This window comes from Homarus americanus, unplaced genomic scaffold (assembly GCF_018991925.1).
Source record: "Homarus americanus isolate GMGI-L3 unplaced genomic scaffold, GMGI_Hamer_2.0 scaffold53225, whole genome shotgun sequence".
Taxonomy (NCBI): domain Eukaryota; kingdom Metazoa; phylum Arthropoda; class Malacostraca; order Decapoda; family Nephropidae; genus Homarus; species Homarus americanus.
The window spans coordinates 1,303,113-1,319,401 of NW_024750875.1; the positions used below are offsets into that span (position 1 = coordinate 1,303,113).

At 40.9% G+C, this 16,289-nt stretch overlaps 2 protein-coding genes across 2 annotated transcripts; both read right to left on the reverse strand.

Moving 5' to 3' along the window:
- Nucleotides 1–251: 251 nt before the first annotated feature.
- On the reverse strand, nt 252–7,412 carry LOC121854473 (putative uncharacterized protein DDB_G0282133). Its single transcript, XM_042349148.1, has 5 exons — nt 7,308–7,412; nt 7,075–7,260; nt 3,403–5,173; nt 1,118–2,720; nt 252–273 (listed from the first exon to the last, which is right to left on the reverse strand). Exons 1-5 carry the CDS (start codon nt 7,410–7,412, stop codon nt 252–254), a joined length of 3,687 nt encoding a protein of 1,228 aa, XP_042205082.1.
- A 4,915-nt stretch (nt 7,413–12,327) lies between these two features.
- On the reverse strand, nt 12,328–15,931 carry LOC121854451 (the record flags this gene model as incomplete). The annotated part of the gene is given in 4 exon segments (XM_042349125.1): nt 12,328–14,469; nt 14,931–15,046; nt 15,257–15,395; nt 15,750–15,931. Coding segments are annotated over 4 exon segments (635 nt in total), but the record flags the coding sequence as incomplete, so codon positions are not given.
- Between the last annotated feature and the right edge of the window lie 358 nt (nt 15,932–16,289).

Sequence of the window (16,289 nt, forward strand, 5' to 3'; positions counted from 1 at the left end):
AGGTTTCATGTTTTACATAACGGACTAATCTCTCTCATAAAGTCCGTTAAATAGAGGTTTCATGTATTATATAACGGACTAATCTCTCATAAAGTCCGTTAAATAGAGGTTTCATGTATTATATAACAGACTAATCTCTCATAAAGTCCGTTAAATAGAGGTTTCATGTATTATATAACGGACTAATCTCTCATAAAGTCCGTTAAAAGGAAGTGTCGTGTATAATGAACTAATCTCTCACGTGTAGTCCGTTAAATAAAGTTTTCACTACATCTAAAATATAAAGTTTCTTAACACAATATAAAGTTTATAAGTATTAAACTACTGTCACACAGGTAAGATTTTTATTAGTAAACTTTTTAAAAACTTTCTGTGAATGACACTTAACACACGTGAATTATTCTTATCAGTAAAACAATAAAAATTAAGATAATAAAAGTTGATTTATTTTCTTTTTTCAACTTTTATTTATTCATTTTATTTTGTCTTTAATTGTTTATCGTTAAGTTGTTATGTTTTATTTTTCTTCGTCTGGGAAAAATAACATCTTTCTACCGTTAAGTTGTTCTAAATATTTACTTTATGTTCATACGACAAATTGTACCAAGTGAAGATTCTTGTACAATCCCATTTTTTCTATTTTACTCTTAAATAAAATCACTCTTTTATTTCACATATTTTAATTAATTTTTTCCTTCGTTTTATTCAACGTCTCTTTGATTAATCCTTGTAAATAATTCTATTCATCTTTCTTTAAAACCAAAATAAATTATTCTTATTATTGTTATTATCATTCTTATTATTTTTATTATTTTTCTTAGCGTTATTTACATTCTTATTTCCTTTATTCTTGTTCTTGTTCTTCTTTGCATTGTTATTCTGTTGAGCCGTCTGACTTGGCACAGTGGCACTCGTAGACAACCAGTTAATTTGACCCTTATCTTGTTTGCTTGTGTTTGCCCCGACGGTAAACGCACCATCATGCAAACCCAAGTTCTTCTTCTTTTTATCTTTCATCCTCATTTCTTTCTTCTTCTTCTTCTTCTTCATCTTCTTCAATTCTTTCTTCTTCTTCTTCCTCTTTACCTTCTTCTTCCTCTTCTCTTTCTTCCTCATCTTCTTCATCTTCTTCATTTCTTTCTTATTAATTTTCTTCTTCTTCCCCTTCATCTTCATTTTTTTCTTCTTTGTCAATTTCTTCTTTTCCTCCTTATTGCTTTCGTTTACATCGATGCTTTGTTTATCACTTTTCTTGCTTGCCTTATTCAGTGCCACCATCTTCTTATTTTCTTTCTTTTCATCTTTATTCATCTTTTTCATTATCCTCGGATTCTTCTTCCTTATTTTCTTAAATGGTTCAAGAACTTTTTTCAATTCTTTCGTCTTTCGCTTTTGGGGATTCTCTCTATTCTCTTGTTTATTGAAGTTTTTGTTTTGATTCATCTCCTTCGATAGGTTTTTGTTTCTCTCTTTCACCAGGTTCTCATTTTCTTTCGTTTTCTTCTCCTTTTTCTTATTGTTTTTTTCCTTGTTTCCAGTTTGGTTCTTGATGTTCTTCCTCTTCCTCTTCTTCTTTTTCTTCTCACTGTTCTTCTGACGTTTATTCTTCTTTCTTCTGTTTATCTTCACTTTGCCATTCACCGTTTTCTTCAGTTTCTTCCTCATCTTCTTCTTCTTGTTAGACTTTAGTACTTTCTTCATCAATTTGTTTATCTTCTTCTTCAGTTTTTCTTGTTCATTCATTTTATTTATGTCACTTTCTCTCTTTGTCTTCAGGATATTATTGGAGTTGTTGTTGTTGTTGACTTCGGTTTTATTCGTCTCGGGAAACACCATCATTCTGTCATTCTGTCTTCTCTTGTTATTCTTATTCTTGTCTTTCTTCTTATTCTTATTCTTGTCTTTCTTCTTATTCTTCCTTCTACGACGTTTAGCTTTCTGTTTCTTACGTTTCCTTGATTTGTTATTCCTTGTTGTGGTTAAATTGTTTGATTTCTTCTTATTCTTTCTATTCCTGTTTTTGTTAGGGTATAATAATATGTTTCTTCCGTTGTTCTTCTTTCTTCTCTTCTTATTACCACCTGATGTAACCCTTCTGTTATTGTTCCTTCTTCTCTTGTTGTTTCCTTTACTCCCTGACTCGAGTCCTCTCTCTGCCAGTGATGTTTGTGAGATCTTGTCAGTCACGGCCCAGATGCTCTGCCTGATCTCTGACAAGTTGCCCTGCATCAGCCTCTTGTTGGCATCACGACTCTCAAATAATTGCTTCCACATGTTCTGCTCTTGAGGGCTGGCGAAGGAGTTCTTGACGTGGTTCCACCTGAGTGTGTTGGGGATAGTGACGAGCTGAGTGCCGTCTGTGGCCGTGACCAACATCACTCCTGCTGGGGCAGACGTCAGCCCTCCTGACACCTTCAACCTCATGTTCTCCTGACTCATGCGGACTTGTGTCAGCAGCTGTCTGAGGCGCCTCCGAGTACTCTGTAGGTCATTGATGGGCATCCTACTTATGGCGTCTCGTGTCGAGGTCAAGGTCACGGCTGAGGGCAGTGCCAAGTCTACAGCAATGACACTCGGGCTCGGGGATAGCACCTGAGTCCTCAACATCTCCTCCTGACGAAGGTTCCTGACGGAGAGGAAGATTTTACGCCACTTCTTCCTGGCGGCCCTGTCCACGATAGAGTCCTTCACATCCACCCACCTGAGGCCTGGCGGGATCTGTAGGAGGAACGGTACAGTGTGTTGTTAGTGGCTGATGGCACCTGTCCCCATACCTGTGTGCTTACCTGTCCTTATACATGCGTGCTTATCTATCTATCTATCTACCTGTGCACTTATCTATCTATCTACCTGTGTACTTATCTATCTATCTACCTGTGCACTTATTTATCTATCTACCTGTATACTTATCTATCTATCTACCTGTGCACTTATTTATCTATCTACCTGTGTAATTATCTATCTATCCCTTATCTACAGGGCATATATTGTATCTATCTACAAATATCTGTTCATTGTATATCTATGTATCTATCTATCTATCTATCTATCTATCTATCTATCTATCTATCTATCTATCTATCTATCTATCTATCTATCTATCCCCAACAGTTATCTAAACACAACTACTCATGTAACTAAAACAAATTTATTTCACAGTTGTAATAAAAAATCGGAAAAATACAACCACAACCACTCCTGCCCAACCTAGGTCACGGTGAGTGGGCGTGAGTGGGGGTGGGGGTGAGTGGGTGGGGGCGTGTGTGGGAGGGCGAGTGGGGGGGTATGTGGGTGTGTGTGGGGGTGAGTGGGGTGAGTGTGGGCGTGGTGGGTGGGGGCGTGTGTGGGAGGCGTGTGTGTGTGGGGGCGAGTGGCGTGTGTGGGGACGTGAGTGTGGGGAGGTGTTAGCGGTGTTTCCGTCAGCACTTGGGGTGACCTGAACGCCTTGTGGCACTTGACCTGTGGTAAGTACAGTGCCTAATCCATTAACGTTGATTCCTGTAGAAGGCGGTGCAGGTGTTGTGTATCCTGAAGGGAGAATAATTGGTACGTAGACCACACCATTACCATTAACTTGACTATTTACTTCAACCTCATTATTAGAGTTATTATTAGGATTTACAACCTCGTTATAAGGACTGCCATAATTAACTTCATTATTCTCATTGTTATTGTCATTATCTGCTATATTGTCATAGTTAGTGTCATTCCCTGTTATTCCTTCATTTTTCTCTGTTGTTATTTCGTCTCCTTGGTCATTTTCCTCGCCTCCTCCTCCTCCTCCTCCTCCTCCTTCTTCTTGTTCGCTTGTTTCTAATTCTTCTTCTTCATCACCATTTTCATTATCATCTTCGGTGGTGTCTGTGTCATCATAATCATCATAATAATATTCGTAGTCATAAACGTAATAATCATCATCATCATCATTATTTTCATTGTTGCTAACTTCATTATTTTCATTGTTGCTGACTTCATCATTATTATCATTATTGTTACTTCCTTCATTATCTTCAGTTTCATTGATTTCATTACCGCTCGTTATATATTCATCATCATTATCATCATCATCACTATCACCATTATCATCCTCGTCATCATAATAATAATATTCATCATCATATTCATAATATTCATCATCATAATCATAATATTCATCATCATATTCATAATATTCATCATCATCATCATCAACATTATCATTTACATCTCCACTGCCTTCATTTTCATCATTATTTTCATTCCCTCCTTCACTTTCCTTGTCTATTATGCTATCTCCTCCTTCATCACCTTCGTTATTACTCGAGCTGTTACTTGCACCTTCAGCATAATCCACGTCATATTCACCATCATTGTCACCATCATCGTTATCTTCATCATCATCATCATCATCATAGTTGTAATAATCGTCATACTCATCATAGTTATTGCTAATGTCACTTTCACCATCGATAGAGTCATCTTCACCACCAACAACGTCACTATCACCTTCACCATCACCAGGATCATCTTCACTATCATAATCTTCGTAATCATAAGCACCATCACCTTCGAAGTCACTTTCGTAATATTCATCAACATAATAATCACCATCACCACCACCATCATCCCCACTATCACCATCACCACCATCGCCACCACCATCATCCCCACTATCACCATCACCACCATCTTGTCGACGAACACGTGTGAGGATGGTGGTGCTCGAAGCTTGTGGTTCACTCTGGGTCAAACTTTGTGAACCTTTGTACAGTTTGTTTACATCTTGACGGCTTCTCCCATCAGCTGCTCCTCCAATGATGTTGTTTATTTTATCTCCGCCGTCATCAACATTATCTCTGTTATCTGTTGGTCTCTCAGGTAAGATGGACGCCTTATCTTCAACTCTTGAAGCTTCCAACTCCACAAGTTCTACGGGAGTATTGGTGGCGTCGTCTGAGGAACTTTTCAACCACAAGTTCCTCAAAGTTCCAGTTAGAGCTGAGATGACGGGGCGAAAGACGCCGCCTCCGAGGAAGCCATCGATTTGTTGACGTTCGTGACTGACGTCGTGAGAGGGAGAACTTTGCTGGATGACGTCATCATCACCTTGAGAGCGTCCGTAGATGACGTCATGGCTGGTGTGGGTCTCCTGTGAGGATCCTAAGTGAGTCTCCGCCGTCCTCTGTCCAGAGTCCTGCAGGAACACATAGGAAAACGTAATTTAAATTATTAGTGATGAAGGATACAGTTTAATATACTTAATTAGTGACATTTGAATGACACTGTTTACATATCCTGGTAAAACACGAACATACCTAACACCAGGCAGGTACAGAGCGCCAAGACCTTTAACAACAGAACTATCGTATGTATTTAAGTCAAGGATCTGAACAAGTTTACACGTGTGTGGATATTTCTACGTACTGTTTTATCACTTTCCTAACACATACTTATCATCCATCACTATTAATTCCTACTTGTATTACGGTCTCTCTCTCTTCCATTTTCGTTCCACAAAACACAATAAAAAAATAAAATAGAACTTAAAAAAATAATTAAATAAATAAAAAAACAAACATTCTCCCGTCAACACACCACCAACCTTGTTCCAGAATCCTTTCCATTAATTACAATAAACACAAAACGACCCACGACCTACATAATGACATAACAAAGACTTTAATCACCACTACAACAACTCTTCTCATTATTCAGTTACATTCACTTGTGTTTGTACGTTTAATAATGCAGTCACACGCATAAAAAAGCGCCATTGTTCTCGAGTCGGTAACCCTAATATTGCTTCCGCTGGGTGAGGGAGGGGTAAGGGGGAGGGAGGAGGGAGGGAGGGAACTGGCTGAGGGGAAGTAAGGGGAAGATGTGGCTTGATGATGTGAGTGAGGATAGAATGAGTAATGAGGAGAATTAAAACACACACACACAGAGCCGGACACAGTCACACACACACACAGAGGCAGACTGATCACACACACACAGCCGGTTTGATCACACACACAAACCAGACACAGTGCACACACACACACACATGGACACAGTCACAGGCCGGACTGATCACACACACATTGATCACACACACACAGCCGGACACAGTTACACACACACACACACAGCCAGACACAGTCACTGTGGACACGGTCACACACACACACAGCCGGACACAGTTACACACACACACACACACAGCCGGACACAGTCACACACACACACACACAGCCGGACACAGTCACACACACACACACAGCCGGACACAGTCACACACACACACACACAGCCGGACACAGTCACACACACACACAGAGCCGGACACAGTCACACACACAGAGCCAGCGAACACTAGACACACACACACACACACACACAGACAGACCGTCACACACGCACACAGACCTGATCACACACACACACACACACACACAGTCGGACACAATACACACACACACACACAGAGCCGGACACACACACACACACACACATGGACACAGTCACACACACACACACACACACACACACACACACACACAGAGCCGGACACACACACACACACACAGCCGGACACAGTCACACACACAGAGCCGGACACAGTCACACACACAGAACCGGACACAGTCACACACACACACACACAGAACCGGACACAGTCACACACACACACACAAGAGCCGGACACACACACACACACAGAGCCGGACACAGTCACACAATAGTGCCAACATCCTGGATGGTATAGCGCCAAGAGTAGTGCCACACAATGGGACTGATATCTGTATGTATGTATGTGTGTGTATGCTCATGGTGTATGGCGGAAGTTGATATACAAACCCATCACTAAGGCTTATTGTTCCCCGCCACCCTGCAGTTGGTGGAGAGTACGTGTCCGTTTGTCTGTCAGTACATCCGGGACTTGTGCGCATACATACCACAAGTTGATAATAACAAATAAGTTTTTTTACCACATTTCGAATCCCTTGAAGATTAATGTTAGATTAGATTTGGTTAGGTTAGGTTAGGTTACGCTAGGTTAGGTTAGGTTAGATTAGGTAGATATACAGGGTATTGTGTCTACAAAACACTGACCTCAACATGGCGGCCATGACCTGATGATCCACTTGTGTGGAGGGCAGGTGAGGGACCCTGTGTGGAGGGCAGGTGAGGGACCCCTGTGTGGAGGGCAGGTGAGGGGACCCCTGTGTGGAGGGCAGGTGAGGGGCCCCCTGTGTGGAGGGCAGTGAGGGCCCCTGTGTGGAGGGGCAGGTGAGGGGCCTGTGTGGAGGGCAGGTGAGGGGCCCCTGTGTGGAGGGGTGAGGGACCCCTGTGGAGGGCAGGAGGGCCCCTGTGTGGAGGGCAGGTAGGGGCCCCTGCGTGGAGGGCAGGTGAAGGGGCCCCCTGTGTGGAGGGCAGGTGGGGCCTCCCATGTGAGGGGGCTGGAATAGGAGTGAGGCAGGAGGGAGCACCACACAACAGGCAGGACCGCCACCACCAGGAAGGATCTGTCGGACACAACACTTGTTACTGATGACAGAGAGAGAGATACTGTTACCTGGTATTAAGAGATAATGACCACATTGTGACCAACACTATACATCTCAGGGCACAAGAGCAACGTATTATTATTATTATTATAGGTTTGGTTAAGTTAATTTAGTTAGGTTAATACTTATGACATTGTACTTAAGTCCATAATTAATTCTATGTAAACATCAGATTAAACTCTCGACCAAAGTGAGAAAAATAAATTAAGGTTATGAGTATTAGGCAGGTATCCTTAACACCTGACAATACCTGAGTGTTATGATCTTCAACACCTGTACTGAAACAACTACTGTATAACTTGTCACGCCATCAAGAACACAACTAAAGTGAACTTATAACACTTTACCTTTTTACTTACAACATGAGTGACGTTCTTGATGCTGTTTTCTTAACACTTTATCTCTTGTGGCATTTTCTTGTTTATCTGCGTCATTCCTTGTTTATCTGTGTCACTCCTTGTTTATATGCGTCATTCCTTGTTTATCTGCGTCATTCCTTGTTTATCTGCGTTATTCCTTGTTTATCTGTGTCACTCCTTGTTTATCTGCGTCACGTAATCCTTCATTTTAGTTAGATCTGGCCAGTGCTTGTAGATTAGGTCTGGCCAGTGCTTGTAGATTAATCTGGCCAGTGCTTGTAGATTAGGTCTGGCCAGTGCTTGTAGATTAAGCTAGACAATATATTTCATTAGGTCTGGCCAGTACTTGTAGATTAGGTCTGGCCAGTGCTTGTAGATTAGCCTAGACAATACTATTTCATTAGGTCTGGCCATACTTGTAGATTAGGTCTAGCCAATACTTGTAGATTAGGTCTGGCTAGTGCTTGTAGATTAGGTCTGGGAAAATGGTCTAGAAAGTCTTATTATCTAGTCTTCTGCTTTATATATTAATTTTTGGTCTGAGGTCTTACAATCCAATATTAAAACTGGCTTAAGACTTATCCACGTAATATTAAAACTGGCTTAAGACTTATCCGTATTAAAACTGGCAAGACTTATCCACAATATTAAAACTGGCTTAAGACTTATCCACGTAATATTAAACTGGCAAGACTTATCCGTAATAATATTAAACTGGCAAGACTTATCCACGTAATATTAAAACTGGCTTAAGACTTATCTATATTAAAACTGGTCTCAACTTAATCCACCAACCACCACAAAAAAATGGTCGATTTCTCAGTAATATCCTCGAAGGTCACAATAAACTTAACTAAACCAACTTCATTACACGACTTAGGTTGTGTTGAAGTGTGCAGCGGCGGGCAACTGGTATATACGTCACCCATACCACCACACCGTAAACTGAGGCAAGGTGACGGGGTGACAAGGCTTTTATAACATACTCGTACCTCTATTTTGTGTACATCCGTCAACTGGTGCTTCGTGACGTGAGTGTTGAGGACATTATGATGTAAATTTAACCTAGGTGAGGGTCACTCGCTGTGTGAATATCCAGTCTTGGTTAACGTGGGTTGATGATGATGGTGCTGGTGGTAATGTGTGCCAAAAGGAATGTGGGACGCGACATATGATTCATTTATCTCTCTGTCTCTCTCTCTACCCCACCCCTTTCTCTCTCTCTCTCTCTCTCACCCCATTCTCTCTCTCAATGACCTCAAATTTGACGTAGGATGGAGGCAGGTTTGAGTCTTTCTTCTCTAGAGTGCCATGTTTGTTTCTACTCAATCGTCTCTCATTGGTTAGTGAGGTAACCAATGAAACTCCGTCGTCCCGTCAATGGATACCTGGTGTGTAATAATAATAATTAATGGTTTATTGAAAGAGCTTGGCAGCCAGAAGGCTGAAAATATACAGTGACATATTTGGGGAATGGGTTTCGAATTACAAATAATATGCATGTAACATAAGTGATACAAATAAGATATATAATAACTAGATGGGGAAAAGCTCAAACTACAGTGCATTTCAACATAGTGACAGTGCAAGAAGTAGTATTTACTGGGAGTGAATACACTAGTTTATTACAAGTTATTGATAATTTTTACAATGGTTGGGACTGGGCTGTTCTTATAGCGATCAGTTCGTGCACGTATGGGCTGGATGCGGTTGTGGTGTCGAACAGCAATTCTCGGGCTTGGGATCTCAAGGTGGTAGTGAGCCGGTGTCGAGGATGGTGCCAAAGTTTCTTACCAAATTTGCAGATGAGGTCGTGGTGATGGTCAGTGAGAGTCGAAAGGGTCAGTGTGTTGAGCGCTAGCGATATATGGAGTAGGAAGGGAAGAGAATAATCTTACATGCCCTCTTTTTACTTTTCTAGAGTGTTTACGTTGTGTGGCATTTGGGGAGAAGACGGGTAGGGGAGGCATGGGTGAACAGGAAGTATGAATGTTGTGCTGTACTGAAGGAGCTCGGGTGCAGGAACTCCGAGGGACTTGAGTCAGCGGAGAGGTGGAGACAGAAACTGGAAGTTTGACAATTTCACTGACGTGTGGTTTCAATTTGGTTGTTGTCTATCAGGTGACGCCGAGGAGCTTCGTGGAATCTACAACCTGGAGTGTGTTCGGACCTAAAGTAATGGAAGGAGGTGGGACAATGTCGGAGGAGAGGTTGATGTGCATAACCATGGTCTTGGTATGGTTGATGGTGACATGGTTGTTGGTGGCCCAGTTTTGGAGACTATTCAATAAATCCTGAAGGGCGGTATAGTCGGGAGCAGAATTGTTGACGCTGATCCCAATGGTGGAGTCGTCGACATATTTCCAGCGAGCAGGGGTTTCTCTTAGGGCATCATTGATGAGCATAAGGAAGCAGAGTGGTCCCATCTTGGTGCCTTGGGGGACGCCACAGGTGAGTGACTGAAAGGTGGAGACAGCCCCTCGGTCACTGAGGAAGTCTGTAAGCCATGGTATAAGACTTCCCCGAAGCCCGAGGTCAATAGCTTTGTTGATGATTATATTGTGGTCGACTAGGTCGAATGCTTTAGTGAAATCAATGAAGGCGACAGCTACAGACGTTTTTCGTTTCTCGAGATGGCGGTATATGTAATCGAGAAAGCTGACAAGACAGTGAGTGGTGGAGGAAGTTTTCATATTGCCAAATTGCTGTGTGTATGTGTGTGTGTGTAATAACAGGAGACCAGTTCAGGAGCAGTTTCTGTAGGCTTCCAAATACAAGAGGTGTAGGAACATGTAGAGTACAGGTTGAAACAGAGATAGAGATACAAATACGTTTACAGAACAGGAGCGTCACCGGAAAATTCTCACTGGGAGGACATTCGATTTCACTAAGGGGACAAGAGGGGCAGGGGGAGAGGGCAACATTCTAATAGGCTAACACAACACTTATTGTTGTCATCAGACTCAAACAAGTGAACATCGTAATTCATCCTATAACAACAAAAACCAATATATGAATCCTATAACCATGACGTCTAATGGTAGACCCTGCTGCTCTATGGCATCACAAAAATTGTGACCAAGTCCCAGGTTGCTGATCTAACGTTCTGCCTCATTTACACACAATTGCAGGTCTCAATTGTTTCTCTTACTTTGACAACACAACATACATACCGTATATCATTTCACACTTTTGATCTTTTTTTAATTTTTGTATTTCTTTATGGTTCTGTATTAATATTATTATTATTATTATTATTATTATTATTATTATTATTATTATTATTATTATTATTATTATTATTATTATTATTATTATTATTATTATTATTATTATTATTATTATTATTGTTATTATTAGTATATTTTCGCCACCCCCCCAGGCCCCGATGTGGGTCAGTGACCTGTGCCCGGGTGGACTAATCCCTGTTAAAATATATATATATATATATATATATATATATATATATATATATATATATATATATATATATATATATATATATATATATATATATATATATATATATATATATATATAGATAGATAGATAGATAGATAGATAGATAGAAATGCAGGTACAGGTACGGGTAATATGAGCACGGAGGAACGCACGTATCAGGGAGAGAGGACATTAGTAAACCTGGAACTGGTATAAAGTGTCAGGGCAGAGTGTGAACCTCCCTCCCTCCCTGACGCAGCTATGACGTCATAAGCTCCGGGGAAGTGTGAGAGGTGATGGTTGTGGTGGTCGACGCTTACACACACACACACATAAAAAACATACACATATACACAAAAGAACTATTACACACGTATATACACATACACGCACAAAAACAAATTATTACACACGTACGTACACAGACAAAAACACAGACATGCATACACTGACACACACACACACACACACAGTTATCCAGATGATACTAAATGTTACATAATACTTCCTTGAGATAAACTTACAGTATATATCAGATGCCACTAAGAGAGCTCAGGCTCCCACTTGGCTCAGTCCTGTTGTTGTTGATGTTGTTTACTCTGTATCTGTATTTGTTTGGCTAAATTAATTGTTTCCACTTCAACAACAAACATGAACACACGTACACTCACACACACATACATTTAACCTGATAAAGGTTAAATTACGGTAAATTAGGTTAGGCTCTTTTAGGTTAGGTTAGATTATGTTAAGTTAGGTTAAATTAGGTTAAGTTTGGTTAGGTTAAGTTAGTTTAGTTTATATTAGGTTAGGTTAGGTTAGGTTAGGTTAGTTTAGTTTATATTAGGTTAGGTTAGGTTAGGTAAGTCAATCAGGCAAAATAATCTGGGGTTCCAAATCTTCAGGTGATCCCAAATTCACCTCTTAACAGGATCCAATGCTCCAATAGCTCCATTAATAAGAGTATTTACTGTGTTTAAGGATAACGAAACACTTACTAACACTTGATATCTTTATTTTTTCCAAGAATATCGCAGAGATAATTGTCCTACACAATAAATAGATTCTTTTAAACTCAACACAATTTGTTTTTGTTAACACACACACACACACACTCGTCTTGAACATTGGCTCAAGTCCTTCCACCAATTTCCAAAACAAAGGAACAATGCATTAAACACAGGAATTCCTTTGTATTTCCTAATAGTAATTTTTGGTGTGAGATGTATATAAGAAATATTATTTTTTTTACCTTTAAATAAACTTTCCTGGGACCAGAATCTCACCAGTTCGTAATGTAAATATTTCCTCGATCTTGTGTTAGGTGAATGTGTCTAGTTGAGTGAGTCTTATTGTAATGTTATTATTAATTTTGTTATATTATTTAATTTTATTTATTTTAAGTCAACTGGGATACATTTCTACACCTTCAGTTATAAGAAATATTTACAATACAAATCTCTGGGACACTGGACACAAACTTATACCCAAAATATTATTGGAACACATAGTTCTTTTCAGATAATTTCGAGGGTTTTATTGGCTTCCTGATTGGTCTTTGGCATCGTGTTATAATTATTGACTCAGCATGAAGAAAAGGAAGTAACATACACATCAACATGGACATTGTCTGCTGGGAAGTTTACATCATACAGATGGGAAATCTTTTCACAAGAAGTTGACTGTCAACACCGATAATAAGGCCTGGTCAACAACAGACCTCTGTATTCTGAATTATCAGGGATATATAATACACATATTCCTACAGACACTGAAACATTGTCCATTATTACACTCATCTAAAGGAGAGAAATATTTCAGGTCGTCAACCAACGTAGTCGTGGACTGTATCTATGTATGTATATAGTAGTTGTTTACACTTGTGGAACAGGTCACACCATCAACACCAGAACGTCAAAAAACTATTGTCCATCATTTCTCTTCCCTTTATCCCGATTACCGATTGTTATTATGTTTACTTTCAGTGACGAAGAGAAAAGGAGAAAAACAATTGTGTACTCGGTGGGTCGCCGGGACAAACCTTTCTCATCACACCAAAACCTATTATCCTTCAGTTCTCTTACCAACAACTACTTCTGCTAGTTTCATCTTCCCTTTATCCCAGTCACCAATTATTAACCTGTTTTCATTTTAATTTATTACCTTCAGTGGTAAAGAGAGGATGAAAAACAAAAAAACATTCCTATACTTCACACGATCAAACTCTTCGCTTGCTCCAGACTTCCTCCATCATTCTCACTAAACGTCACAACGCACTGTTTATGTTTACCCCTAAGAACAAGCGTCAACGGGAGACCTCTTAAGTGGAAAGATAATCACACAACTAAGACTCCTGTCACTGCCTCAACTCTCAAGGGACCCAGACGATAAATTGAAAATCGCTCTCTCTCTCTCTCTCTCGCTCTCTATCTCAACACGACATCAAAAACTTCGTATGTTAAGAAATCCAACGTCTCTCATTTATCCCTGTCTCTCGTACGTCCGACAAAAGAAGAGAAAAAAAATGAGTCCGTAATTCAACAGTCCTTCATAAGTCACCAGTCAGAGTACAAGTCCAATCTGTTATCCCTCTCTATCTCCTTCAGCAAGTCCCATCGAAGGTCATACAAGTCCATCTTTATCTTCCACCATCACTTAAAAGTCCTTCTCAGTTTTTCACAAGTCTAAAACACAAGTAACAACAATCCTAGCTGACATGGGCACGTCCCTTCTGTACGGCAAATAACAAGTCAAATCTGTCCTTCCACAAGTCCAAAATACCAAAGGCCAAAGAGTTTGTTTCCGTCTTGGGCAAAGGTTTCATAAAAAGTCCCTTCCTTATCTTCCCTTATTCCCACAAGTCCAACCAAGAGTCAAAGAAGAAAGTCCCATTTGAACCGACCACGTCCCCCCGCGTGCGTGGGTGGGAGGTGGTGAAGGATTCAGCGGTGTTCTAGGAGCCGCTTGACGCAGGGGTCGGGGGTACAGGTGCCCTCGGCGTCGTAGCGGCCGTCGTTGCTCAGGAGGTTGAAGGTGTTGCCCGCGGCACTCTTACAGTCCAGGTTAATGGCGCAGTCAGCTTCCAGGGACGACGACAACACTGCATCACACTCATGGCGGCTCACTGCCAAGCTAGCGCCCTGTGGGGTAGATGGTACTCCTCTGATTACTTACATACACACACGTACATGATGCCACACACGTACATAATGCCGCACACGTACATTATACTGCACACGTACATGATGCCACACACGTACATGAAGCCACACATACGTATTTACGCACACACAAACATACATATACACACACACACATGAACACACACACACACACACAGCCTTCGGGCTGCAGAACTTTTTCAATAAACCGTTAATTATTATTATTATTACACAGGTACACATATACAAATATAAGTACACACAGATAAACACACACACACACAGGTACACATACACAAATAAAAGCACACACACACACACACAGATACACATATACAAATATAAGTACACACAGAAACTCACAACCACAGGTACACATACACAAATAAAAGTACATACACACACACACACACACACAGGTGCACACAGGCAATACTTACACACATATAGCAGATTTCGTGTCGTAGGCAGGAGTTGAGGAAGGCTTGGTCTCTGTCTCCCACCACCTCACTCACGCCCATACAGTTGACCAGGATCCTGTCCAGCACCGGGCACTCTGTGGGCGGCGTGGGCGGCATTAGTGAGCGGGCGGGAGTAGTGGGTGGGAGTGGTGGGTGGGAGTAGTGGGTGGGAGTAGTAGGGGCGGCATTAATGGGTGGCAGTATAGGGCGGCATTAATGGGTGGCAGTATAGGGAGGCATTAATGGGTGGCAGTATAGAACAGCATTAATGGGTGTCAGGTATAAGGGGGGGGGGGTAACCTTACCTTCCCTGGTATTCTCGAGAAACAGGTCGTGAAGATCCTCTCCCTCTTCCTCTTCTCCTCTTCTCAGCCTCCTCCTCACACTCCTCCTCTTAGTTATTCTTGAGTCCTGGGATCGCTTCTTCTCCTCTTCACTTACTCCCTGTCCATAATAATTACAGTGTGAGTTTTAAATCTTCTTATATCTGTCTGTCTGTCTGTGTGTGTGTGTTTCTGTCTATCTGTCTGTGTGTGTGTGTGTGTGTATCTGTCTGTCTGTCTATCTCTGTCTGTTTGTCTGTCTATGTCTGTCTGTATGTCTATATGTTTTTATGTCAGTCTATCTCCCTTCGTCTGTTTGTCTGTCTGTGTGTTTGGATGTTCATGTGTTTTTCTGTCTATGTTTGTTCGACCTCTCTATCTTCATTTCACTCACTCTGTCTCTTTCTTTGTCTCTCTCTCTCTGTCTGTCTATCTTTCATGTTATTTCTCCCCTACACCCCTCCTCCCCACTCACCCCACTCCTCTTAGCGTGTGGGTGTTCATCTTGTTGTAGTTCCTCCAGTTGTCTGATGGCGTCGCGCATGCGCTCTAAGGCGTCTAGACGGACCACGGTGTTGGAGAGCTGGCGGTGGTCGACTCCTTCATTACCTGATGCTAGTTGAGTCTCTGCTACCCCCGCCGCCTCTTCCGCTGCCTCTGTGTGGGAAATGAGGAGAGATTAGGCTGCATGAAGGGAGATTAGGGAAAATAAGGAGAAATAAGAGGGGATAAGGTATATTGACAAACAGCCATGCTTCAACCTGACTCTAACTAACATTTTCAAACACTTTATATCTATTTAAAATATTAAATGATAGTAATTGAAACATTAGACGATTTATAACAAAACATAAATATTTGCTTTTGATTCTATATACTCCGGAAATAATAACAGAAATATACGATTCATAATAAAAATAAATATTTCCTCTTCATTTTCTATATATATCAAATATCTATTGCAATTAAAATATTTCCCCTAACTGTTCTTTTTCCCAATATATTGCGCGTATTG

Coding starts and splice junctions, on each gene's coding strand:
- LOC121854473 (XM_042349148.1), bottom strand. CDS start 7,412: ATGGGAGGCCCCACCTGCCCTCCACACAGGGGGCCCCTTCACCTGCCC. Junction 5,174..7,074: donor GTCATGGCCGCCATGTTGAG/GTCAGTGTTTTG, acceptor GTGTTCCTGCAG/GACTCTGGACAGAGGACGGC. Junction 2,721..3,402: donor TGACGGAAACACCGCTAACA/CCTCCCCACACT, acceptor CGTTCCTCCTAC/AGATCCCGCCAGGCCTCAGG.